This window comes from Rana temporaria, chromosome 2, assembly GCF_905171775.1.
Source record: "Rana temporaria chromosome 2, aRanTem1.1, whole genome shotgun sequence".
Lineage (NCBI taxonomy): Eukaryota > Metazoa > Chordata > Amphibia > Anura > Ranidae > Rana > Rana temporaria.
In genome coordinates, this window is record NC_053490.1 from 129,155,434 (window position 1) to 129,180,765 (window position 25,332).

General features: G+C 44.0%; 1 protein-coding gene across 3 annotated transcripts in view; it reads left to right on the forward strand.

Annotated features, from left to right (window-relative positions):
- LOC120929492 (17-beta-hydroxysteroid dehydrogenase type 6-like) overlaps positions 1-24,986 on the forward strand; it is a 65,148-nt gene extending 40,162 nt beyond the window's left edge. For all 3 annotated transcript variants that reach the window (XM_040340973.1, XM_040340974.1, XM_040340975.1), the window contains 4 exons: positions 7,435-7,693; positions 16,345-16,508; positions 20,703-20,939; positions 24,536-24,986. In XM_040340973.1, coding sequence (XP_040196907.1) covers positions 7,435-7,693; positions 16,345-16,508; positions 20,703-20,911 — 632 coding nt within the window. In that variant the 3' untranslated portion in view covers positions 20,912-20,939; positions 24,536-24,986. The remainder of the gene's footprint in view (positions 1-7,434; positions 7,694-16,344; positions 16,509-20,702; positions 20,940-24,535) is intronic.
- Positions 24,987-25,332: the final 346 nt, after the last annotated feature.

Genomic DNA, 25,332 nt, shown 5'->3' on the forward strand with positions numbered 1-25,332 from the left:
CACCCACCTGTCAATTTGGATAATCTCTCAGAAGAAGAACAAGAGATAGCGAGACAAATGTTATATGACGAATCAGATGTCTTTGCTCAAGATGAGGGAGACATAGAAAGCATTCCAAACCTGAAACTGAAGATAAATCTAAAAGATGAAACTCCTGTCCAGAAACGCTACAATTCGATACCGAAACCCCTATATCAGGAAGTAAAAGAATATGTCCAAAACCTTCTTGACCAAGGTTGGGTAACGAAATCGTCTTCCGCATACTCGTCACCAGTTGTTTGTGTTCGGAAGAAGGACAGAAGCCTACGACTATGTGTGGACTTTAGGGAGTTAAACCGGAAGACTATTCCAGATAGACATCCACTACCTAGAATACAAGATCTGCTGGATAGCTTAGGAGGATTTACATGGTTCTCAATCCTGGACCAGGGTAGTGCGTATCATCAAGGCTTTGTGCATGAAGACTCCAGACACCTGACAGCTTTCAGCACCCCCTGGGGACTCCTGGAGTGGAATCGCATTCCGTTCGGATTAACTAATGCCCCAGCAGCTTTTCAGAGATGCATGGAGAATGTACTAGAGGGCATCAGAGACAAATGTTGTTCTCCATACCTGGATGACGTACTTTGCTACTCCAAAACTTTTCAGGAGCATGTCGATGATCTTAGGCAAGTGCTTAGTCGAATGCGCGAGCATGGTATCAAACTTAGACCGAAGAAGTGTGAACTCTTTAAACGACAGATTCGATACCTTGGGCGAATGGTGTCAGAAGAAGGCATAAAAATTGACCCAAATGATCTTGAAGCGGTATTGCAGTTGAAAAGGAAAGAACCAAAAACAGTTGGAGAAGTCAGAACTTTGTTAGGATTCCTGAGCTACTACAGGTCCTTCATTCAAGATTTCTCTCGACTTGCTAAACCACTGTATGAACTTTTGCAGAACACTGAGAAAGAATCTGCTACATCCATCACCAAAAACCGGTGCAGGGAACCTACAAAGAGAGACGGGAATAAAACACAAGTGCCATCTAAAACACCGATCCAATGGACACCCAAACATCAAGCTGTGGTAGTCAGATTGGTGGACATGCTAACCAATCCACCAATACTAGCATACCCTGATTTTGACTTACCCTTCATCTTACACACTGATGCTTCCAATGAAGGCCTAGGTGCTGTACTGTACCAACGACAAGGAGAACACCTTCGTGTTATTGGATTTGGCTCCAGAACATTGACCCCAGCGGAACGCAATTACCATCTCCACTCTGGTAAACTTGAGTTTCTAGCTCTCAAGTGGGCAATCTGTGACAAATTCAGAGATTACCTGTATTACGCTCCAACATTCACAGTCTATACAGACAACAACCCATTGACATATGTCTTGAGTACCGCCAAACTGAATGCTGTGGGTCATCGCTGGGTTGGTGAGCTGGCCGATTTCCACTTTGATATCAAGTACAGGCCAGGTAAACAGAATGCTGACGCGGATACACTGTCACGATTTCCGGTGGAACTCACTGAGAATCTGAGTGAGTACACAGAGCTTGTACCATTGGAGGTTGTGTCAGCTATGTGGCAAGGGAGCAAAGCTGTCAATGAAGAAGAGGCACCATGGGTGGCCTCATTGACTCTTCACTCAGAAAGTGTTGTGGCAGAAGAATTGCTGAAAGGACGGACAATCTGCCCAATGACTCAGGAGAATATCAGAGCATTACAAAAAGACGATACCAACATTAGAGAAGTGGTCTGGCTTAAGGAGAACAATTGGACTCCAAACCACAAAGAAAAGGAGAGTATGACCAGTAAAACAAGACGTTTGATACACGAATGGAACAAACTCATAGTGGAGGAAGGAATCCTATATCGACACTCTGGAACCCGAAAACAGCTAGTTCTACCAGAAAAGCTAAAACCATTGGTCTTAAGAAGTCTTCACGATGACATGGGTCACATTGGCACTGACAAGGTAATCCACCTAGCACGTGAACGGTTTTACTGGCCATTTATGCAAAGAGACATTGATGAATATGTGCTGAAGACGTGTAACTGCATCAAACAAAAGCGTCCAAATATCCCAGAAAGAGCACCTATGGGTGGGATTACTACCAGTTCACCCTTGGAGCTAGTATCCATTGATTACCTCCACTTGGAGAGAAGCAAAGGAGGATATGAGTATATACTCGTAATGGTAGACCATTTCACACGCTTTGCACAAGCGTATCCAACTAAGAACAAATCTGGAAAAATGGCAGCAGAAAAGATCTTTCAAGATTTCATACCACGTTTTGGATATCCAGAGAAACTCCACCATGATCAAGGAAGAGAATTTGAAAACAACTTGTTTCAGACATTGCAACGATTGGCAGGCATTTCTCATTCAAGAACTACCCCATACCATCCACAGGGTAACCCAGTGGAGAGACTGAACCGTACTTTGTTACAGATGCTTCGTACCTTAGAGGAAGAGAAAAAGACAGATTGGAAAGAACATCTTCCACACATGGTTCATGCATACAATAGCACCAGACATGAAGCCACTGGATACTCACCATTCTTTCTATTGTATGGGAGATCTCCTCGTTTGCCGATCGACCTAATGCTCAATTTTAATTTGGAAAAGGAATCAGAAAGTCAACCAACATTTTCTCAGAAATGGGCATCCAGAATGCAAGAAGCTTACAAGATCGCATCCGAGAATAGCCAAAAATCATCTGCCAAAGGGAAGAAGTACTATGACAAGAAGATAAAAGGAGCACCTCTCCAACCGGGTGATCGGGTCTTAGTACGAAATCTCTCTAAAAGAGGAGGTCCTGGTAAACTTCGCTCATACTGGGAAGAATCAGTACACAAAGTAGTAGAAAGAATCAAAGATGGGCCTGTGTACAAAATTCAGCCTGAAAGTGGTAAAAAGACTATTCGAGTACTGCACAGAAATCTGTTACTACCAGTAAATGACCTACCCATTGAAAGACACATTCCAAGAGTACCGATGAACAAAAGACAATCAAGTAACAGGAAAGAGACTAGCATGGATCTGAACCAGGAGAAGGAAGGTTCCGATGGTGAAAGATGGTATTATTCTTATGTACCGGAGACTACAGAAAGTCATGATCACGTTGTGCCTCAACAAAACTCTCAAAACGTACAGAAACCGCCATTAAGAATTTCTGCTCCAGAGTTCTATCCTACAACTACCACACTCAATCTTGAACAAGAACAAAATGATGGAACAGTAGTTGGCGACCAAGTTTGGGCTTCAGACATGGTGGAACTAGACACTGCAGAATTACACCCATTAAGTCAAGACTTACCGGTGAGCCAAGATATGCTAATGGGGAATGATGTTGATGGAGAAGACTCAACTCCTGTAAGAAGATCTACCAGGCAAACTAAGTCTAAAGAGATCTTTACATATGATACACTAGGTCAGCCAACCTACAGACCAAGTCAGGTTCACACCGTACAAACTCCTACAATGCTAGCTACTCCAATGACATACCAGGTAGTTAACATAGCTCCGTGGTGGCAGCAAGTACCTGTTTGGGTTTCTTAAATCACTCAATAGAGTTCAGAGAACAATTAAGTGTAATGTCAGGAGCCATTAACTAAAGGAGGGGAGAGTGTGACGGGCTGGGGTATCACATGAAAGACAAAACAGGCACCCCATAGCCTACATTCATTTATTTTTATTGTTATTTTTTGATATCCTGCTATTCTATAAAACAACCAGTAGATGGCAGAGAGGGTACCCGAACAGATTCTATATAAGGCCACATGCACCATGTGACTAAGTGAAACACATTTCACATCATAAAGAAGCATGGTCATATGTCTTCCTGTTCGTGTATTTTTGTAGGTTTGTAATTTAAACCATTCTCATTCTTACTAAACTGTACTAGAAAGATTCCTAAACATCTAGAGCAGTTGCAGGAGAAAGTTTTTGTATATTTTGTGCAATAGTTTGGCTGTGATTAGACTTTCAGAGCAGCATGTGTTGAGAGCAGTGAAAATAGCGAAAAACCCTAGGACTATTGTACTGGTCGGAGCAACTGTTTATTGCAAGCACTAGACTGTTATATATGGGTATATTTCAACCTGATTTATGCAAAGTTATATATATTAGAAGCACATGGTAAAATGATATAGGATTAATAGCCACATGGACAGGTTATACACTGCTTGTACATTTATGCAAGATGCGCCATCTAGTGGTCAAAAGAGAGAATTGCTTCAGAATGTATATATTTATAAGCAATGCAGTGTAACTCTCATTATGACACAGCTAAAGTGTGCCATAGAAATAAGATAAGTGTCTATAACACGGAATAAAAGGGAAATGTATGTTTATTAAAATATAATGATGTTCATCGTTGTAGCTATGTTTTAAAGGTATTTCAGTCCAATCTGTACTGTTGTTATGTTAACAATTATGAACATGTAACTATAAAAAACTGTATGTATTGTTATGTAAAAGTGAAACACATTTCACATCATAAAGAAGCATGGTCATATGTCTTCCTGTTCGTGTATTTTTGTAGTACCCGCCGAGATGATCACATCACATCAGTACGTCTACAATCATCGGTTCCCTTAATCTATATTTTGGGACCGGTAACATTTTCATAAATAATATGGGCATTTGAAGTCATAATTGGTTGCTGATCATTTCAGGTGCAAAGCCAGATACCAGCTGTCAGATTTAAACATTAACTGATATGCAAACCAAACTTACAGTACAGGACCTTGGCACAGTGCAACCCTTAGAATGGATATTTAAATAAATAAAATAAGTGGTTCTAAAGCAGGAAAGTTTTTTTTTTATCCTAATGCATTCTATGCATTAGGATTAAAAACCTTCAGTGTGCAGCAGCCTCCCCCATATTAACCTGAGCCCCATCTTGATCCAGTGATGTTGCACAAGAGCCTTGGCTGTCTGGGACTTTCCCTGATGATTGGCAGGTGCCATGTATAATTAAAGGGGTTGTAAAGGTTTGCATTTTATTTTCTAAATAGGTTCTTTTAAGCTAGTGCATTGTTAGTTCACTTACCTTTTCCTTCGATTTCCCTTCTAAATTTGTTTTTTCTTTGTCTGAATTTCTCACTTCCTGTTCCTCCTCAGTAAGCTTACCCCCATCATCCGAGCCGTTCTGGCTGGGGGTCAGTCTGCGTGCTCGCCCCCTCCCTTGGGACTACATCCCTGCTTAAAGGAACCTATTTAGAAAATAAAAAACGAACCTTTACAACCCCTTTAAAGTGGAACTTCACCTATAAAGTAAAGTTACGCCGACCCTCCTCCTCAATGTAGACAGTTTTTTTCCTCAAGTCATCTTCAAGGGCGGCATTGAGAAAGACGACTCCTCCAACCTAGAAACAGGAAACAGGGGAAAAAATGAAGAGCAACATACACCAGAGCCTCAGTTCTATGTGTTTCCTCTGGACCTTTGTACCAACAGGAACCTTTTCTGACGATGTTCTAGTTGCAGGGTCCTACCTGTCTGGCTACCTACCCAGCCAGGTTTTTTGTTATACTGGTTGGCATGCCTATACAGAGTAAATAGGAGAAAAAAATTATTTCTATTCTTTTCTATTTTTTAAATTATATTATTTTTCTAGTTGTTCATTCTATTCTATTCATTTATTTTCTATTATATTATATTATATTATATTATATTGAAATTCTAATTTATTCTATTAAAAATTTGAAATGTTTATATTCTTTAAAAAAAAAAATATTATATACTTTTTCTATTTGTTATATTCTTTTCCATTCTATTATTTTATTTACTATTCTGTTCTTTTATTTTCTATTCTAATCTATTATTTTCTATTCTATTCAAATTCCAATTGATTCTATTTGAATTTTGGAAAATGGTTATACTATTTATATTATATTCTATTGTTTTTTTAATTATATTATTTTCTATTCTGTTATAGTCTATTCTATTCCTTGTTTATATTCTATTCTAGTTGTTTCTTATGTATTCCAATTCAAATTTATTCTATTTGAAATTTGAATTTCAGAAGATGGTTATATTCTTTCTATGTTATTCTATTTGTTTATATTCTAGTCTATTCTGTTATTTTATTTTCTATTCTATTTTTTTCTGTTTTACTCTATTATATTATATAGTCTTTTATTTTCTGTTACCGTATTTATCGGGGTATAGCGCGCTCCCGCGTATAGCGCGCACCCCTAAAGTTGCCCCCTTTCCTGTGGAAAAAAAAGAGTTTTTTGTACTTACAGTTTTGGTGTCTTGCGCGGCGTCCATCGGCGAATCCGGCGTCCGTCTGCGGCTTCGGGTGTCCTCTTCGTCGGGTCCGGCGTCCTCGCGTCCTCCCCGCTCGTTTCCCGCGCCGAGTTTTGAATACTGCGCCAGCATATACCGAGAACAGTACACTCGGCCAGGCTCGGCAACTGTCGCGCTCACGTCCTGTACGTCCAGGACGTGAGCACGGAAGAAGCCGAGACTGGCTGACTATACCCGAGTGTACTGCGCTCGGTATATGTCGGCGCAGTATTCAAAACTCGGCGCGGGAAAGCGGGTATCGGCGTATATCGCGCACCCACGATTTTGCCCTGATTTTCAGGGCAAAAAAGTGCGCGATATACGCCGATAAATACGGTATATTATTTTCTATGCTATTATTATTTTTTCCTATTCTTTTCGTTTATTTTCTATTCAATTTTATTCTCTTTGGAAATTGGAAAATTATTCAAATTCAAAACGTTTTCGAATTTGAATATGAGAACTATTGGAATTGGAAAACGTTTCAAATTCAAAGACTATTCAAAATCCAAATTTCATCCAAATAAATTTTTTTGTTATTTCGGATTTATTTAAATTTGGTACTATTGCAATTTGGAAATTCGGATACATCCGAATTTCTGAAAAACAAAAATTTGTCCGACTGGGAGGGGGGGGTGAAGCCCTCAGTAGGAGGCAGCTCCCTGGCACCAAGCATGGAGGTTATGTGGTCTGCGTCTGGGAGCCAGGGGGATGCAATGGCCGAGGGGAGGTGGGGGTCAGGTGGGCAACCGTGACACATACTTTCTGAGCCAGCCTCCCAGGGATTGGTGGAGGTCAGATAAATATTCATAGCCCAGTGGTTATCTCTCCTTCTGGAAGCTTCTTTCACAGACAGGCAGGAACAATCAATCAAGAAGACCTGACCAGACTTAGAATAAAACAGACTTCCATTTGAATATGGACACACAGGTTAAAGAAAATGGGGGGGGGGGGCAAACAAAAACATAAAAAAATACTCAATGGACTCTTTGGTCTTTTTTTGCTGTCACTCTTCTGTTGTTGTTTTTTTTCTTATGAGAATGTATACTTGCCAATTCATAAATGACTGTTACTGCCATTATCTATAATTATTACTATTATTTTTTTACTTATTGTCCTTTATGTTGTCTAAAATATTTTTCCAGGACTCTGGGGATTGGTAAATAATGCTGGCATTAGTGGTCCAGTTGCTCCAATTGGTTGGCTGAAAAATGATGACTTTTTAAAACCTTTGAAGGTGAATTTGCTCGGAATGATTGATGTAACTCTTACGTTACTACCCCTTATCAGAAGAGCCCGTGGACGAATTGTTAATGTTTCCAGCATCCTTGGCAGGATTGCACTCGTTCCAGGTGGTTACACTATATCTAAATTTGGCGTGGAGGCATTTTCGGACACCCTAAGGTAATTAGACATCCCGTGTGATATACAAACATTGCAAAATTCACTAAGTTATAGAGCAAAAAATGTTTATTTCTGTGGAATTGCAGCAGGAAAGACAAACCCAACATCATAAACAGGTATGAAATTCAACAATTGTCAGCGTGTAGCGGTACCCCCCGTAGGAGTTGCTGAGTGTTGTGATGTAACAGTCCTTGCACTTGCTCTTGAATTTTTACTGAGGGGAAATAAACTTGGATATGGATGGGGAGCTTATGAGATGCCCAGATAATCAAGGTCAAAGTTGGGACTTCTATATACATCACAGTATATATATTCCTCTTCTCCTCCTGCACATCGCTTCCTTTCTTTCAGACAAGCTAGGATTGATTTGGTAGGCCTGACACTGGCTCAGCTAGGTCTAAAGCAGGTGCCCTTTACAGGCAGGGACCGCAGAACCCTATGGTGTAGCAAAAATAGAGTCCCAGTGCTAGATTTCCCTGTGGCTACTGCTCCCAGTACCACCTCTTCAGGCACTGCCAGTACTCCTGTCTGCAGCTGCCTCGCTCCACTGCCCGTGACACCACCATCCACCAGACTGGCTCTGTGTTCATCCCGGACTGCTGCATCTCAGTCCTCTCAGGCATGCCTCCCAGTCCTCCCAAAGGTGTGAACACTCACCAGCACTCTTGGCTGCCTCTGTGGAACTCCTGGAGACTTGCCTGGCAGTGTTCTCACGCTGTCCTCTTTGGCTCCTCCTGTGCCTTGTAAGAGGGTCCCATTTGCACCCAAGCCCAGGCCCAAAGAAGCCCCCCCCCCCAGACTTGGGAGCTCCCTCAAAGGCCCCGACAGCCTAACACTCCATCTCTATCTTCCACCCGATACAACTCCTCCCCCAGCTGCGCTGGCCCTGGGTATTTAAGGAGGCCTGCCCCCTGCCAATCCAGACTTGGGATTGGTCAGGGCTCCTTAGAACACCCCAGGTGGCTCCACCTCCCCTCCAGCCTCTCTTTCCAGAAAGCATTAGAGGATTCTGGAATGAAGTAGGAGGTCCTGGTGACATCCCCTGTAAGTCATCCTGCACTGCTCTAAGTCACTCCCAACCCTGATCAAAAAACACACCCAGGCCAGCCTGAAAACGTACCTACTCTGAAAAAAAAACCTGTACACTAATCTTCTAGCACACTAGAGCGTGCTACATAAGACTTAACAGAAACCACAATAGGAGGACCAATTAGGAGGTCCAAATCATTTGGTGGAGGGGGGATTATGGTATTGGGTTGTTTTTCAGGGATTTGACTTGGCCCCTTAACTCCAGTAAAGGGAACAATTAAGGTGTCAGCATACCAATACATTTTGGACAAGTTCAGGCTCCCAACTCTGTGGGAACAATTTGGGAATGGTCCCTTCCTGTTCCAACATGACTGCGCACCAGTGCACAAAGCAAGGTCAATAAAGACATAGATGACAGAGTTTGGGGTGGAGGAACTTGACCTCAACTCGATAGAACACCTTTGGGATTAATTAGAGCGGAGACTGTGAGCCAGGCCTTCTCGTCCAACATCAGTGCCTGACCTCACAAGTGTGCTTCTGGAATATTAGTAAAATATTCCCATAGACACTCCTGAACCTTGTGGACAGCCTTCCTAGAAGAGTTGAGGCTGTTATATCTGCAAAGGGTGGGCCAACTTAATATTAAACCCTACGGACTAAGACAGGGATGCCATTAAAGTTCATGTGCGTGTATAGGCAGGCGTCACCTTACTTTTGACAATATAGGGGTAGATTCACGTAGATCCGCGTATCTTTGCGGCAGCGTAACGTATTCGATTTACGTTACACCTCGGCAACTTAGACGGGCAAGTGCTGTATTCTCAAAGCACTTGCTCCGTAAGTTGCGGCGGAGTAGCATAAATCGGCCGGCGTAAGCCCGCCTAATTCAAATGTGGGACAGGGGGGTGTGTTTTATGTTAATGTTCTGTGACCCAACGTGATTGACGTTTTTCCCGAATGGCGCATGCGCTGTCCGTGGAATTTCCCAGTGTGCATTGCTCCTAATATGCCGCAAGGACGTCATTGGTTTCGATGTGAACGTAAATGACGTCCAGCCGCATTCACGGACGACTTACGCAAACAACGTAACTTTTTCAAATTTCGACACGGGAACAACGGCCATACTTAACATTGGTACGACGCACTTACGCCACCATATAGCAGGGGTAACTATACGCCGGGAAAAGCCTAACGTAAACGGCGTAACTGTACTGTGTCGGCCGGGCGTACGTTTGTGAATTTGCGTATCTAGCTGATTTACATATTTCAACGTGTAAAATCAGCGTACACGCCCCTAGCGGCCAGCGTAAATATGCAGTTACGATCCGACGGCGTAAGAGACTTAAGCCTGTCGGATCTAAGGAAAATCTATGCGTAACTGATTCTATGAATCAGGCGCATACATACGACGGCGCAATTTAGAGATACAACGGCATATCTGGAGATACGCCGTCGTATCTCCACTGAGAATCTGGCCCATAGTGTATTTCCAATAAATATTTTGAATTGTTTTCCACCCAGTGTCCAGTATATGTTTTCAGTAGAACTGAGCTTGCCCATCATCTGAACGCATCTCCAACTGGAACTCTAAACTTTTTTTTCTGTACTACAATGAGCTGCAGGCTGGATCCTTTCTTGCCCTGCAGCTCACTGGAGTGATTATAGTACAAAAAAGTTTGGCACTTCAGGTTAAAGAGGATTTCGGACTCCTGAGCTCATCTTTAGTTTTCAGTGGTAGACATATTTTCTACAGTTACATATTTATAATCTCTTGTATTTTTCATATGTCATAATTGATCCTGCAGATCCCTTGTCTAGTTTTATCTTAAAGTGGACCTTGTGGTAAAATGCTAGGTCAAGTTATAGGATCTTGCCCTTCTTGTAGCAATTTTCACCTCAAAAGTATTTCAGTAATTGTACCTTTTTGTAGCGATACCCCCTAGAGGGCCACTGGATTTTGAGTCCCCCTATTTCTGCACAGCCAGGCAACACGCATTTTCAACTCTCATTTAGAGACAAGGGGGCCAGATTCACAAAGAGTTACGCCGGCGTATCAGTAGATACACCGATGTAACTTGCAATCTAAGCCCGTTGCATGTTTAAGTGTATGCTCAAACTGAGATACACTTAAACCTACCTAAGATACAACGTCGTATCTTAGGGAGCAATATTTCAGCTGGCCGCTAGGTGGCGCTTCCATTGAGTTTGCCGTAAAATATGCAAATTAGTAGATACGCCGATTCACGAACGTACGCTTGCCCGTCGCAGTAAAGATACGCCGTTTCCGTAAGAGGTATGCCGGCGTAAAGATAAAGCTGCCCCCTAGGTGGCGTATCCTATGTTAAGTATGGCCGTCGTTCCCGCGTCAAAATTTTGAAATTTTACGTTGTTTGCGTAAGTAGTCCGTGAATGGGGCTGGACGCCATTTACGTCCATGTCAAAACCTTGCGACGTCATTTAGAGCAATGCACGCCGGGATTTTTTAGGGACGGCGCATGCGCAGTTAGTTCGGGGCGGGGACGCGCTTCATTTAAATGAAACACGCCCCCTACCCGCCGAATTTGAATTCCGCCGGGTGATTTACGCTACGCCGCCGCAACTTTGCAGGCAAGTGCTTTGTGAATAAAGCACTTGCCTGAAAAACTTGCGGCGGCGTAAAGTAAATCAAATACGTTACACCCGCCCAAAAATACGCCCATCTACGTGAATCTGGCCCAAGGAATCTGTTCATGGGGTGTAGAGGTACTCACACTGTCCCTGGAAACCCTGATGCTTTTGAAATGACTGCTGTTCAGACCCCCTACTGCCAGGTTCTTCCTTGCAAGCCAAAGCGTCACCTAGAAGAGACTGTGGGGTAATAGAGATCCATCTGTCCTTCTTCCTTTCTCAGCTCCAAACCTGGAGGCAAAGTCCCCCTCAGTTCCAGGGTCCCCTCCCAGGCTGTTACTTCATCTTCCACCCGACTTCCCTGCTGGCTAGACACCACAATATTTATGGACTGATCCAGCCACCCTGCCAGACCTCCTGCCTGTAAAACTACTCACTATTTTTAATATCATCCCTGTAGGACTGCTTTTCACCTTGGACACTTTTATATGTTTATGTTGTGTAGCGCCCTACTCCTGTTGAACAGGCGCTACTGTAAATTAAGAGGGGGTCTGAGTCTTTACTTGGCTCAGACAAGTGTAATTATGGGCAATTTAGCCTCTGTTTCAGCCATGGCTGTGCTGGGAGTAACCACCATTGTTCGCCTGGGGGTGTTGTTACCATTCCAGGCCAAGGGTGGCAGCAGCAGAGTCAGGGTATATTGGGTGTCCCCCTCGGTAGAAAATAAGTGGGAGTGATAGTTTCGCTGTGCATGCTGGGGAGGGGTACTTAAGGGACAGACACCATTGGTGGAGACACCCACCTGGCCTGGGGTGCGCGTGCGCGTTCCTGAATCCTGACTCCGAGACCACGTTGGTCCGGAGTCGTGGCTCGCTGGGAGGCCCAGTAGTCAGACTGGGGCCTACATTTGTAGAGGTGATCCTGTGCTGTTCATTCTGGAGGGAGGAAGCCGCTTGATGAAGGAGACCAGGGGAGGACTTATCCTAGAGAGGACCATGCAAGAGGCTGGTATCTTGGGAGAAGGCCTGGAAACTTCATTGAAGGATGCACCATACACTGAGAGGCTTGATGGTGATCGCCTGTCAGATCTAAGTTCTACAAAAATTAATCTGGAGAGATCCAGGTGCTGAATCATGTGGCAAAGGATTCTGGACCAAAAGTGTCTCCTCATAAAGGAAGGTCTGTGGCAGAGACTGTACTTTATTCCGTGCGCCATTCTGGCTGCTAGGCCAGTGAGAGGGACCTATCCGGGTGAGCAATATCCACTTAGTGGCAACGAGAACTGTTTGCTGGAAGCAGGAATGTTTCCTAATTTGAGAGTATGTACCTGAACCTACCTACCTATTTACCCTTAACTTCCTTTCTGCTATGTTCTGCAAATAAATCTTAGAAAAAGAAGCTTATCTTGTGGACATTGGAATTCTTCAGACTCTCCTTTATTACCCTGGACAGTGAGTATATAGAGGTAATATGCCGCCCGAAATATTCAGCAGCTCCATCGGGGGTTAGGCTGCATTCACACCTGAGCGTAGGGCGTTCGGTCGTTTTTTCAGGCGTTTTTTTTCGCGCGTATTCATGCTTATTTGCGCGTTTGCATACAGCGTCGTGCGACGTTTTTGTACTTCGGCGTTTCTTATTTTAGCCAATAGGAAAAATTATCATCTTTTCATCACTTGTTGCTATGTTGGTAGATTTTTTTTACTCTTCTGCATGGGCGACAAGTTCTATTGATTAAAGCGACGAAACGCCCATAGCAAACGCCCGTTGTCGCGCGATACGCTCAATACGCGCGTTTCCCATTACTTTCTATGGAAAAAAAAAAACGCTCATACGCCGCTGTCGCGCGATTCGCGCGACAAAAAAAGGTCCGGGACTTGTTTGAGCTTCGTGCGACAGGCGTTTGGGCGTTCAGGCGTTCAGGTGTGAACAGTCACCATAGGGAATAATGTTAATTCTCCCCTCTGGCGTTTGTGAGCAGTGCGCTTCAGGCGTAAAAACGCCTAGGTGTGAATGGGGCCTTAGTGTTACAGTTATATTTATATTTTTGGATTTTGTTTCCATTATTTCTGACACTTTGTATATTTACACGTTCTGGTGACAATTATCTCACTGTTGTGTTCGCAGCTTTCACTTGCCAATTAACACCAGCGCAGTATTTTTTTTTGTTTTCTACAGTATAGTTTTAGCACCTGGTAGGTTAACCTAATAGAGCCGATGCCTCCTGGCCCTTTAAGAGATTTATGACGCTTGGAGGCAGGGCAGCGATTAAAGTGGAGTTCTGCCAAAAAGTGGAACTTCCGCTTTAAGTACTCCACGCCCCTGACATGCCACATTTGGGGGGAGTGTGTACCTAGTTTAGAGTGGGACTTCCTGTCCCACTTCCTCCTTCCTGCTCTTGGCTACCTAGGCGACTCCTCCTCTCACCCTAGGTGGCCCCTCCCTCTCTGCAATCTTCTGGGACACGTAACTCCCGCATGCGAAATGCGTTCCTGGCCGTGAAGCTGAATGCTGTCATGGCCGGGTTCCCACAGTCATAATAGCATACTAGCTCATTATGAATTACCTACCTTAGATCGAAAACCCCACAGCGGTCCTCGTACACCACTCCGATCGGCGACATCGCTCCCGGAGTTACTTCCGGGTATCGTGGGCTCCAGGGCTGACGTCACTCCCTCTCATGCGCGTGGGAGCCGCCAGTAACGGCATACTAGCTGAAGCAATGGCACGAATGTTGCATGCTGATACAGGGGATATCTCCTAAACTGTGCAGGTTTAGGAGATATCCGGGATAGCTACAGGTACGCCTTATTATATGCTTAACTGTGGTAAAAAGTGGTTGTAAAGGGTTTACAACCACTTTAAGACCACGTGCCTGCTGTGGTTGCCTGTCACATGACCCGAATACTCCCAATCGCAAGGACCGATCTGGAACTTTTGGTTAGGCAGTGGTAACTGCGTCGGGCATGCACTCTCGGCACTGTATTGGCAGCAGTTTACACAAATATTCAGTGCCTCGGCGCTAAGGACCAGGTGCTGAGAGGCCGCATATTTGCATACAGCCGGTGCCAAGGTGTTACACTTTACTACTGCTCACTGCTGCATTTGAGGTGGTCTTGCTACCGTTTATGCTGATCTGGATGTCAAATGTCATCTTTTGCCTAGTCCTTACTGTTAAAGTGGTTGTAAAGGCAGAAGGTTTTTTATATTAATGCATCAAGATAACAAAAACCTGTGTGCAGCAGCCCCCCTCAGTCCCTTTAATACTTATCTGAGCCCCATGTAGATTCAGCGATGTTGTAGGAGTGTCACGGCTGCCCGGGACTCCCCTCCTCATCAGCCAATGAGGAGAGAAAGGGGGCAGGGCCAGGTCATAGCGTCACATAGTGTCACATCGTGTCTGAATGGAAACAGGGAACTGTGGCTCGGCTCTGTCCCCCCATAGCAAACTGCTTGTTGTGGGGGCACTCAACAGAGATAGGGGCCAGGAGCAGCAGAGAGGGAGCCGAGAAGAGGAGGATCTGCACAGAGCAAGTAAGTAGGTCATGTTTGTTATTTTTAACAAAAAACATAAGACTTTAGGGTTACTTTAATCACTTTGCATGCTTAATTGTGTTATTACCATGGTTAATCCATGTATTTGCCTAGTTACAAATCATATTGGGTGACAATATATTAAAGTGTTTGTAAACCCTTACAGACTACTACAGGTAAGCCTATAATAAGGCTTACCTGTAGCTACCCTGGATTCTTCTAAACCTGGCTTAGGAGATATTCCCTGTATCAGCATGTACCTACGTCATCGGCACATGCGCACTGAAGCAATGTCACGATCGTGCCTTCGCTTCAGCTAGTCTGCTATGCATACTAGCTCATTATGCATTTGTCTTGCAGTTTTTTTGTTTTGTTTTTTGGGGGGGTTTACAACCACTTTAAGTTTGCCTTTACGACCTGGTTTGGTGTCTGTGGGCCAGATTCAGGTACAATTGCGCCCGTGTAACGTAAGCCGTTTACGTTACACCGCCGCAAGTTTTCAGTTTTAGTGCCAGATCCACAAAGCACTTACCTGGAAACTTGCGGCGGTGTATCGTAAATACGTCCGGCGCAAGGCGGTCCAAATCGAATGGGGCGGGTACCATTTAAATTAGGAGCGCTCTCGCGCCGGACCTACTGCGCATGCTCCGTTTCGAAATTCCCGCCGTGCTTTGCGCGAACTGACGTCATTTTTTCGATCGGCGACGTGCGTAGCGTACTTCCGTATTCCCGGACGTCTTACGCAAACGACGTGAAATTTTACATTTCGACGCGGGAACGACGGCCATACTTTATACAGCAATACATTTGCTGTGTAAAGTTAAGGCACCCAAAACGACGACTAACTTTGCAACGGGAAACTAGACTAGCTGTGACGTAGCGAAAGCGAAAAACCATCGTGGATCACCGTAACACCTAATTTGCATACCTGACGCTGGTTTACGACGCGAACTGCCTCCAGCGGCGGCCGCGGTATTGCATCCTAAGATCCGACAGTGTAAAACAATTACACCTGTCGGATCTTAGGGATATCTATGCGTAACTGATTCTATGAATCAGTCGCATAGATACTCTGAGAGATACGACGGAGTATCTGAGATACTCCGTCGTATCTCCGCTGTGAATCTGGCCCTGTGTTCTTTGAGTACTAAGCATTGCTTTCAGTAAGTTCCTGTGATATTGTATGTTTCTACAGTCAACCTGGTGTGTAAGAGGATACGGCTGAGGTTCTTGAAAAGGTAGAGGCAAAGAACAGAGGACCCAACCTACCCAGTGGCTCCTACAGGGGTAGTGCTACATATGTTTTAAAAAAATCTATTTTTCTAATAAGTCAAAGCCAGCATTTCCTCTTAATTTGTCAGTATGCAGTAAGTACAGACCTCAGAGGCAGAAAAGTGACCCATTCTCTGCTGACACTTGGCAAGCAATGAAGTGTTGGATATTTGCTTGATTTTGTTTTATATATATATATTTTTTTCTTTCAGACGGGAAGTTGTAGATTTTGGTGTTAATGTTTCTATAGTTGAGCCAGGAGGTTTCAATACTGCTATTATGGACTTACCTTTGTATGAGAAGAATATCAAGGAAAGATGGGAGAGACTGCCAGCAGAGACCAAGAAGAGTTATGGAGAACAGTACATAAAGCAACGTGAGATAATTATATTTATTGTTCACTATCGCTACGGTTACCCTCCAATGAAGAGGAGACTACAATTATCTATGGGATACTGCATTTTTCATATCACAATAGGTCTTTGCATTGAGGGAGGGTTGAACGAAAAAACAACAGATCTCTGCATCCACATAAATCATGTGGATGCAGGGCTCTTCCCCCCTGTACAATTGCATTCTAACAGTGGGTACCCCCACCCCACCAGTTGGTTTTCCAGTATTGACCATTCAACCGAAGCTGGTTGTTAGATCCTACGGAACCAGCTGACATATTGTACATGTATACTCTAAGGGCCAGATTCTCGTAGAATCCGCGGCGGCGTAGCGTAAGCCATTTGCACCACGCCGCCGCAATTTACTGGAGCAAGTGCCGTATTCTCAAAGCACTTGCTCCGTAATTTGCGGCGGCGTAGTGTAAATGGCCCGGCGTAAGGCCGTGTAATTCAAAGGGGGTGGCTTGTATTTAAATTAAGCGCGCCCCCGCGCCGATCGAACTGCGCATGCGCCGGCCGTAAAAATAGCCCAGTGCGCATGCTCCAGCTCACGACGGAAAACGTCAATGAAGCCGACGTCAGCGTCATTTATGTAAAGCCCTATTCGCGAACTACTTAGTAAAACGACGTAAACGACGGAAAAAGACGACGCTGTCCCGACGCCATACTTAACATGGCATATGACAGACCTTCGTAAACTTACCCTTCATATAGCAGGGGTAAGTTTACGCTTACGGAAACAACGTAAACGACGACGAGGCGGCACAAAAACGTTCGGGAATCGGCGTATCAGGCTCATTTGCATAGACAAATGAGAAATTGTCGTAAACACCATCTAGCGGCCAGCGTGGAATTACATCCAAGATCCGACGGTGTAAGTGACTTACGCCAGTCGGATCTACGCCTTATCTATGCGTAAATGATTCTAAGAATCACTCGCATAGATACCCGGGCTCCTCAGAAACAGAGATACGACGGTGTATCTGGAGATACACCGTCGTATCTCTTTTGAGAATCTGGCCCTTAAAGTGGATGTAAAGCCTCGTACACACGACCGTTTTCCTCGACAGAATCCATCAAGAAACTTGGTGGCAGAGCTTTTTTGCCGAGGAAAACGGTCGTGTGTATGTTTTTCATCGAGAAAACTGCAGAGGAACTCGATGAGAAAAAAAGAGATCAAGTTCTCTTTTTCCTCGTCGGGAGTCTCAATTTCCTTGTCGTGTTTCTCGTCGGGCTGATTTTCGACGAGAAACATGTTCGTGTGTATGCTTAGAAATCCGCGCATGCTCAGAATAAAGTGTGAGACGGGAGCGCACCTTCGGTAAAAGTAGCGTTCGTAATAGAGATAGCACATTCGTCACGCTGCAAGAATTATGGCATCGTTTAAATGCTGCGCATTTAAAGTGGAGGTTCACCCCATAAAAAATTCTAACACTACATCCAGCCCAGTTCTGCCCCGTAGATAGCGTTTAGCCATGGAATTCACTGCGGCTTCCGGGTAGGAAGCTCGGGTCGGCTCTATTCGGCGCCTGCGCACCGGCGCCGAATAGAGCCGAGCCGACCTTCTTTCAGGAAGTCGTGACACGCTGTGTGCGCCGTCGTTTAGCATGTCAATCAATTGGCATGTCAATAGGAACGCCCACTCCCGCGGGATTCCCTACCCGGAAGCCGCGGTGAATTCCACGGCTAAACGCTATCTATGGGGGAAAAAAAAGGTCAGTGTCATTGTATATGCAGAACTGGGCTGGATGTAGTGTTAGAAATTTTTTATAGGGTGAACCTCCCCTTTAAATCATCTTTAGAATGGGATAAAAATGAACAATAATGATCTTCTTTTGCAGCTGATATTCACACAGAGTTCTGACTAACTTTTTCTAACATTTTTCATGATGATCTCATGAATATTTTGGAATAATTTATCTAGCCCCAAAATATATATGTTTTTTAAATACAGATCTTCATTTGTAATTCTTATTTAATTTCTAGTCATCTCCATGTTTTTTTTTTTTTTGGTTGTCAAGTTACCACCATTGTAACATTAGTGTTTGGTCTTATCTGATCTGTCCCTTTATAATTAGACCATTAGTAGTTTTATTAAAGTTAACCTGCCTACTCACAAGCTACATTTTTGTTTTGTGGAAAAACACATAGACAAGTATGAACTGTAAACAAAAAATGACCATTTATTCTGGTAAAGAATATAAATAAAATACATACAAGGCATACCTGCTTTCATTTGTGCACTTGTGTGTGGACACTAAAATTGGGACATTGAGAAGCACATACAGGAGGGAGCCCAATCTGGTCCTGGACTCCCAGAGGTCAGGAACAGCAGCAGGTCAGATATATGTCCCAAGGTTGTGGTACTACAGCAGGCTGCCTTCTGTAAAACCACCTTGAAGCAAGGCCATCACTTCTTGGTCTTCCTGGTAGCCTTCCCTGCAGCCTTCCTTGCTGCCTTCTCTGCAGCCTGCTCTGCAACCTTCTCTGCAGCCTTCTCTGCAGCCTTCCTTCTCCACTTGGCTGGAGGTGGTGCCTCTGGAGGTGTACTCGTGCCAGGAGGAGGAAAATAAGGTGGAGGAGGAGGAGGAAAAGAAGGAGGAGAAGAAGGAGGAGGAGAAGAAGAAGTTGGAGGAGGAGGAGGAGGAGAAGAAGAAGGAGGAGAAGGAGAAGAAGAAGGAGGAGGAGGAGGAGTAGGAGAAGAAGAAGGAGGAGGAGGAGAAGAAGAAGGAGGAGGAGGAGAAGAAGAAGGAGGAGGAGAAGGAGGAGGAGAAGAAGGTGGAGGAGGTTGAGAAGAAGAAGGTGGAAGAGGAGGAGGAGGTTGAGAAAAAGAAGGTGGAAGAGGAGGAGGAGGTTGAGAAGAAGAAGGTGGAAGAGGAGGAGAAAGATGTTGAGAATAAGCTGGTGGTGCAGGATGACCATGGCTACAAATGACCGTGTCCTCAGTAAGTAGCCCCCTCACCCCCTTATTCACCAAACTTACTAGAAGTGGCTCAAATAAGAGGTGTTGGTCCTCGGTCATTTGGCTCATTTTGGCCATTACGAGGGTGCCATAGACCTCTTCAGGGGTGGTTGGCTGCTGGAGGGTGGCCTGTGCCTCTCTAATCAGGGCTAGTGCTGCCTCGCTCTCCCTCATATCCTTCCTGGCCCTTCTTGTAGGAGGGCGGATGGGAGGCACCTGGCACCTTGTGCTGCCACTTGGCCCTGCCACCTCCTCTGTGCCACTCACTCCTGCCACCTCCTCTGTGACACTCACCCTGGCCTCCTCCTGCCTGTTTTTTCTGCTCTTTGGCGCCACCTTTTGGGCAACTTCTGCTAATGTTGTCTGATGGTTAGCATTGGTTCGGAGCATGCTTGTTTGTACTTTCGATTTTAGTCCGACGGACTTGTGTACACACGATCGGATAATCTGACGTAAAAGATTTATTGTCAGACAGTTGGTAAGCATGAACAGCCAACATTTGTTGACGTTAATTCCACCAACAATTGTCTGATGAAGCATAAACACGGTCGGATTATCCGACACAACACGTCCATCAGACAATTATTGTCGTAAAATCCGATCATGTGCATGCGCCTTAAAGGGGTTGTAAAGGTTTGTTTTTTATTTTCTATATAGGTTTCTTTAAGCTAGTGCATTGTTTGTTCACTTACCTTTTCCTTCGATTTCCCTTCTAAATGTTTTTTTTCTTTGTCTGAATTTCTCACTTCCTGTTCCTCCTCAGTAAGCTTGCCCCCATCATCCGAGCCGTTCTGGCTAGGGGTTAGTCAGCGTGCTCGCCCCCTCTCTTGGGACTATATCCCTGCGGGGAGACGCTGCATTCACAGGAAAAGGAAGTGAGAAATTCAGACAAAGAAAAAAACATTTAGAAGGGAAATCGAAGGAAAAGGTAAGTGAACCAACAATGCACTAGCTTAAAGGAACCTATTTAAAAAATAAAAAAATAACCCTTTCAACCCCTTTAAGAATGCAAACAAAAGATTCCCTATAAAATGTAAAAAAAAAAAAATTTAATATTATAGAGATACCTTTACCAACTAAGTTTATAAACCAGCATAGATTTTATGGTTGTAGTTAAAATAAGATAAAAAAGGCTCACATACTAGTAATGATTGTATAAAGTGTGTAAGCAACAATGCACTTTTAACTACCATTTTGTATTTTATATATTACATAGTTATACAGTATATGAGAACAGCAATTTCCGCTGGCTCTTTCAAGATCTTCAAGGTGACGAATTGCATGGAGCATGCACTGACTGCTTGTTACCCATGGACAAGATACTCTGCTGGATGGGATGCCAAATTATTTCTTATGCCACTTTCTTACATGCCAACAGTCATTGGTGATCTCATAGCAAGGAGGAATTTTCCAAGACCAACTTAGAGAACACCAAATTGCAGGAATCCATCGGGTACGTGATAGAGTATAAGCACTCATCTTGGCTCATTTTATAAAGCATTTAGAATCAAGAAGTTAGAATTGTAGATGGTTCAGATATTACTCTTCTTTTTTTTTTAACTGAGGGGGTATAATTGTAGATGGTTCAGATATTATTTTTTTTTTTAAATGAGGAGGTATAATTGTAGATTGTTCAGATACAGATGAACCTCGGATTACAAGCATAATCCCTTCAAGGAGTTTTTCCCATTGAAGTCAATGGAAATGAAAATGATTTGTTCCGTGTTGACTTCGATGGGATGCAATACCGAATGCGGCCAGAGGTGGGGGGGCGTCAGAGAGTGCCGAAAAGGCCAGAGGACACTTCGGCTTGTTTCCTGCGCCCCCGTAACTCGGGCCAAATGAGGTACTGCAGGAATATTTTCAGCTCTATACTCCGCTTTTGCGCCCCCGTACCGCAGGCCAAATGAGGTACTGCTGGCCTATTCAACTTGAATTCTGCTCGTCTTGCGAGTCAACACTCACAAACCGAGTCAGAATTGAAAAAAAATGTGCTCACAAATCAAAACGCTCTCAAACCAAGTTACTCTTAAACTGAGGTTCCACTGTATTATAATTTTTTTTTTTAACTGAGGGGGTATAATTCATAATGCAACACACTGCACTATAATGAGCCTACAAATTAAATTAAATACGTGACAATAAGTCAACCATAAACAAAATGGCAAATCATGGCGCCACAAACCAAACTCGAGTACCATACAGTAATGCCTCGTACACACGACCAGTTTTCCTGTCGGAAAAACTGCGATGAGAGCTTTTAGCCAGGAATTCCAACCATGTGTATGCTCCATCGCAGTTATTCCGACTGGAAAACTGCCGGGAAAAAAAGGAGAGCAGAATTTTTTTTTCCTCTCAGGAAAAAATCCTAGCATTCGTCTAGCATTCGTCTGTATGCTTTTCCGACGGAAAGAAAAAACGTGCATGCTCGGAAACAATTCAACGCATGCTCGGAAGAATAGAACTTAATTTTGTCGGCTCGTCATAGTCTTTTACATCACTGCATTCTTGGCAGACAAAAGTTCACCGGACTTTTGTGTGACCGTGTGTATGCAAGGCAGGCTTGAGAGGAATTCTGTCGGGAGAACCGTGTTTTTTTTTTCCGACGGGAAAACCGGTCGTGTGTACGGGGCAAAAGTCTAGGGTAAATGCAGCTGTAAAGACCATTAGTGGAGCCTGGTCAATTATTATTAAATACATTGTTTATTTACTATGTTTTGAGGGGTTTGTGCTATTTAGTTGTTTGTGCTTGTTAATAAATCAATCATGTAAAACATAGAAAAAAATTCATACTAACACAAAAGATAAAATAGGGGATACTAGTATTTTCTGCTTGTAAGGGCCCTTTCACACGGGGCGGATCAGTGATCACACTGAGCAGACCCTATCAATGGATCACTGCCCCCTGTTAGACAGAGAGCAACAAAATTTGTCTAAAAGTCCCCCTGTAAGGCCCCGTACACACGAGAGGATCCATCCGCTGGAATTGATCCGCGGACCGGCTCCAGCGGATAGATCCCCTGGTGTGTACAATCCAGCGGATCTGTTTCCGCGGATTTTTATCCCCTGGGATGGATTTCAAGCGGATAAAAATTTGAAGACATGCTTTCAAATCTATCCGCTTGAATCCATCCCAACGGATTGATCCGCTGGTCTGTACAGACTCACCGGATCAATCCGTCCGAAGGGATCCCCCGCATGCGTCGTAATGATTCGACGCATGCGTGGAATTCCTTATATGACAGCGTCGCGCTCGTCGCCGCGTCATCATCGCGGCGACGGCGCGACACGTCATCGCGAGGGGATTTCGGTGCGGATTTCGATCCGATGGTGAGTACACTCCATCGGATCAAAATCCTCGAGAGGATTTATCCGCGGAAACGGTCCGGTGGACCGTATCCGCGGATAAATCCTCTCGTGTGTACTAGGCCTTAGGCAGGGAAACTGAAAAACTTTGCACTCTCTAGCACCCACCTAGGAAGGTGCTGCACCTCTGTATGGTCTTTCATTTGGAGAGCTGGAGGAAGTGTCAGTGGACTACCCGTGTGCTGACTACTACACCCATAGTTCATTGAAAACTACAAGTCCATCTTCCACGGGGGCAGAAGGGACTTTGAAGTTAATTCATTCACAGATCTCTGTGAATGAATGACATGCCTGTGTGAGCAGAGCTCCTCTGGGCAAAAGTGACAGTGGCTGCAGGGGAGAAGAACACCCACACACTGTCACGGTGCAGCATTTACTCCTAAATAGGGGTGTAACCATGTGCAAAAAGTGAATTTAGGCTTTAAAATCATATTAAAGTTTGTGGGGGTTTTTTCCCCCCAATTTTTCTCCTCTGTTCCAAACTGTCCCCTGGCTGTGCTCAGGTATGTGGGTTTCCACTGGTGCCCACTGTGTTCCACTGTGATTTTTATGAGCTATGAGCTTACACACAACTACCCCCAGCATTGCCCACAAATTGCAGACACTCTGGCAGGACTCGTAAGTCCCTGCAAGCACTGGGGGCACCCACATACCCAAAGTCAGTCAGTGAGGCTTGGGGACAGTATGAGGAGCAACTTCAGAAGAGAAAAAAACAAGCAGGAGCTTGCAAATGAGTCAGCATCTCATTTAAAAAATATATAAAAAATGTTTATATCACTTTAGTCTGAGTGTGTTTTAGATCTGCCTGGAGTTCAGCCTTAAAGGGGTTGTAAAGGCAGGGCTTTTTTTCTCAAACAATAGGTGCTGGAACTTAACAACGACCCCACAAAACCCCTCCCCCAATCACACCCTCCAAATCACATCAAATAGTGGGTGTTGTCAAATTTCACAAAAAGTAGGAGGATCTTAAAGGGGCATTAAATACCAGGATTGCATTACAGTGCAGAGCTGTCACTTGTAAACACAAAAACCAGACTTTCGTGTTTACAAGTGCTTGTGGTGAGCAGGCACCAAAGGGTCTGAGCCAGAGGTGGTGGAACTGAGTTCCACCAAGTTCCCCCTGAAAAAAAGCCCTGTGTAAAGGTAAATGTTTTTTAACCTTAATGCATCACCTTAATGCATAGGTTGGACGGATTGATAGCAGCGCAGCCATTGGCTGGCGCTGCTGTCAATCACATCCAATGACGAGCCGGGGGGCGGGGCCCGCCGCTGTATCACGGGAGCGCACCCGCAAGAGCTTTCCACCATGCAAGCTCACTCGCATGAAGGTGGAAAGCTCTTGCGGAGGGGGAGCCATGACAGCCGCCGAGGGACCCCAGAAGACGTGGATCGGGGCCACTGTGTGCAAAACGAGCAACACAGTGGAGGTAAGTATAACATGTTTGTTATTTTTTATTTTTATTTTTTTACTTTAGTGTCGCTTTAAGTCAGGTAGTGCCCATAACTGCACAGCAACCTGAACCATGATCTACAGAGAAACAATCTTGTGTGAAAAAGTATGGCTGTCATAGATGGAACAGCTGATACTGTACAATGAAATGCACCAAAAGCCGTTTCTCTACCAAACTTGGATTTGTTACTATGAGCTAATGTTAATCTGTTTTTGTTATTTTCTTTTGACAGATGTCTTGTTTCTGCATTCTAGTAGAGGACTACTGACAACTGTGTCATACAAGACTTGGATTTTTCCCTCGGTTTACTCAATGGATTTCAAATACTCACGAATGTTAATACCTGTTATGTAATGTTTCAAAGATTGCTCATCTGGGATAGTAAAATCCAAAATTTTGGTTTTCTTGTTTATGCGACCATCTGTAAAACCATGGTAATCATACCATAGGAAAAAATTATAATTTTTTATCTTAGGCTAGCTTCCCACAGAACGTTTTTACTGGTTTAATAGCATAGCTCCCAACTGTCCCTGATTTCGAGGGACTGTCCCTCATTTCTCCTCATTTGTCCCTCATTTTGGTCTGATCAATATAGTTGTGGATAAAATGCACTATTTGGCTATCAAAAAGTGCTTTATAGTGCTAAACCTTCCATCCAATTTATAAATTGCTGCATTTGTAAATTTAAAAAGCCAATATAAAGGAATAGTAGTGGTAAAAAGCACTTGTGGGTTTATCCAATCATTATTTTTGTACAATTCTCCTTCAGGGGGGGGGGGGGTCTGTCAGGGGGTGTGTCTAATGCCTGCATACTTTTGCTAATAGGTGACCCTCATTCCCATCACAGAAAGATGGGGGCTATGTAATACTACTAATTTCACTAGCAATTAAAGTACAACTAAAGAATTGTTTTGGTGAATTAGAACCCCTGTCAAGTTTCTAGTGCTGTCTGTGCCCCCGTTAGGGAGATTCACTCTATATTAGTCCTGTTTACCATTATCATTGAAAGTGAAAGTAAAATAAAATACC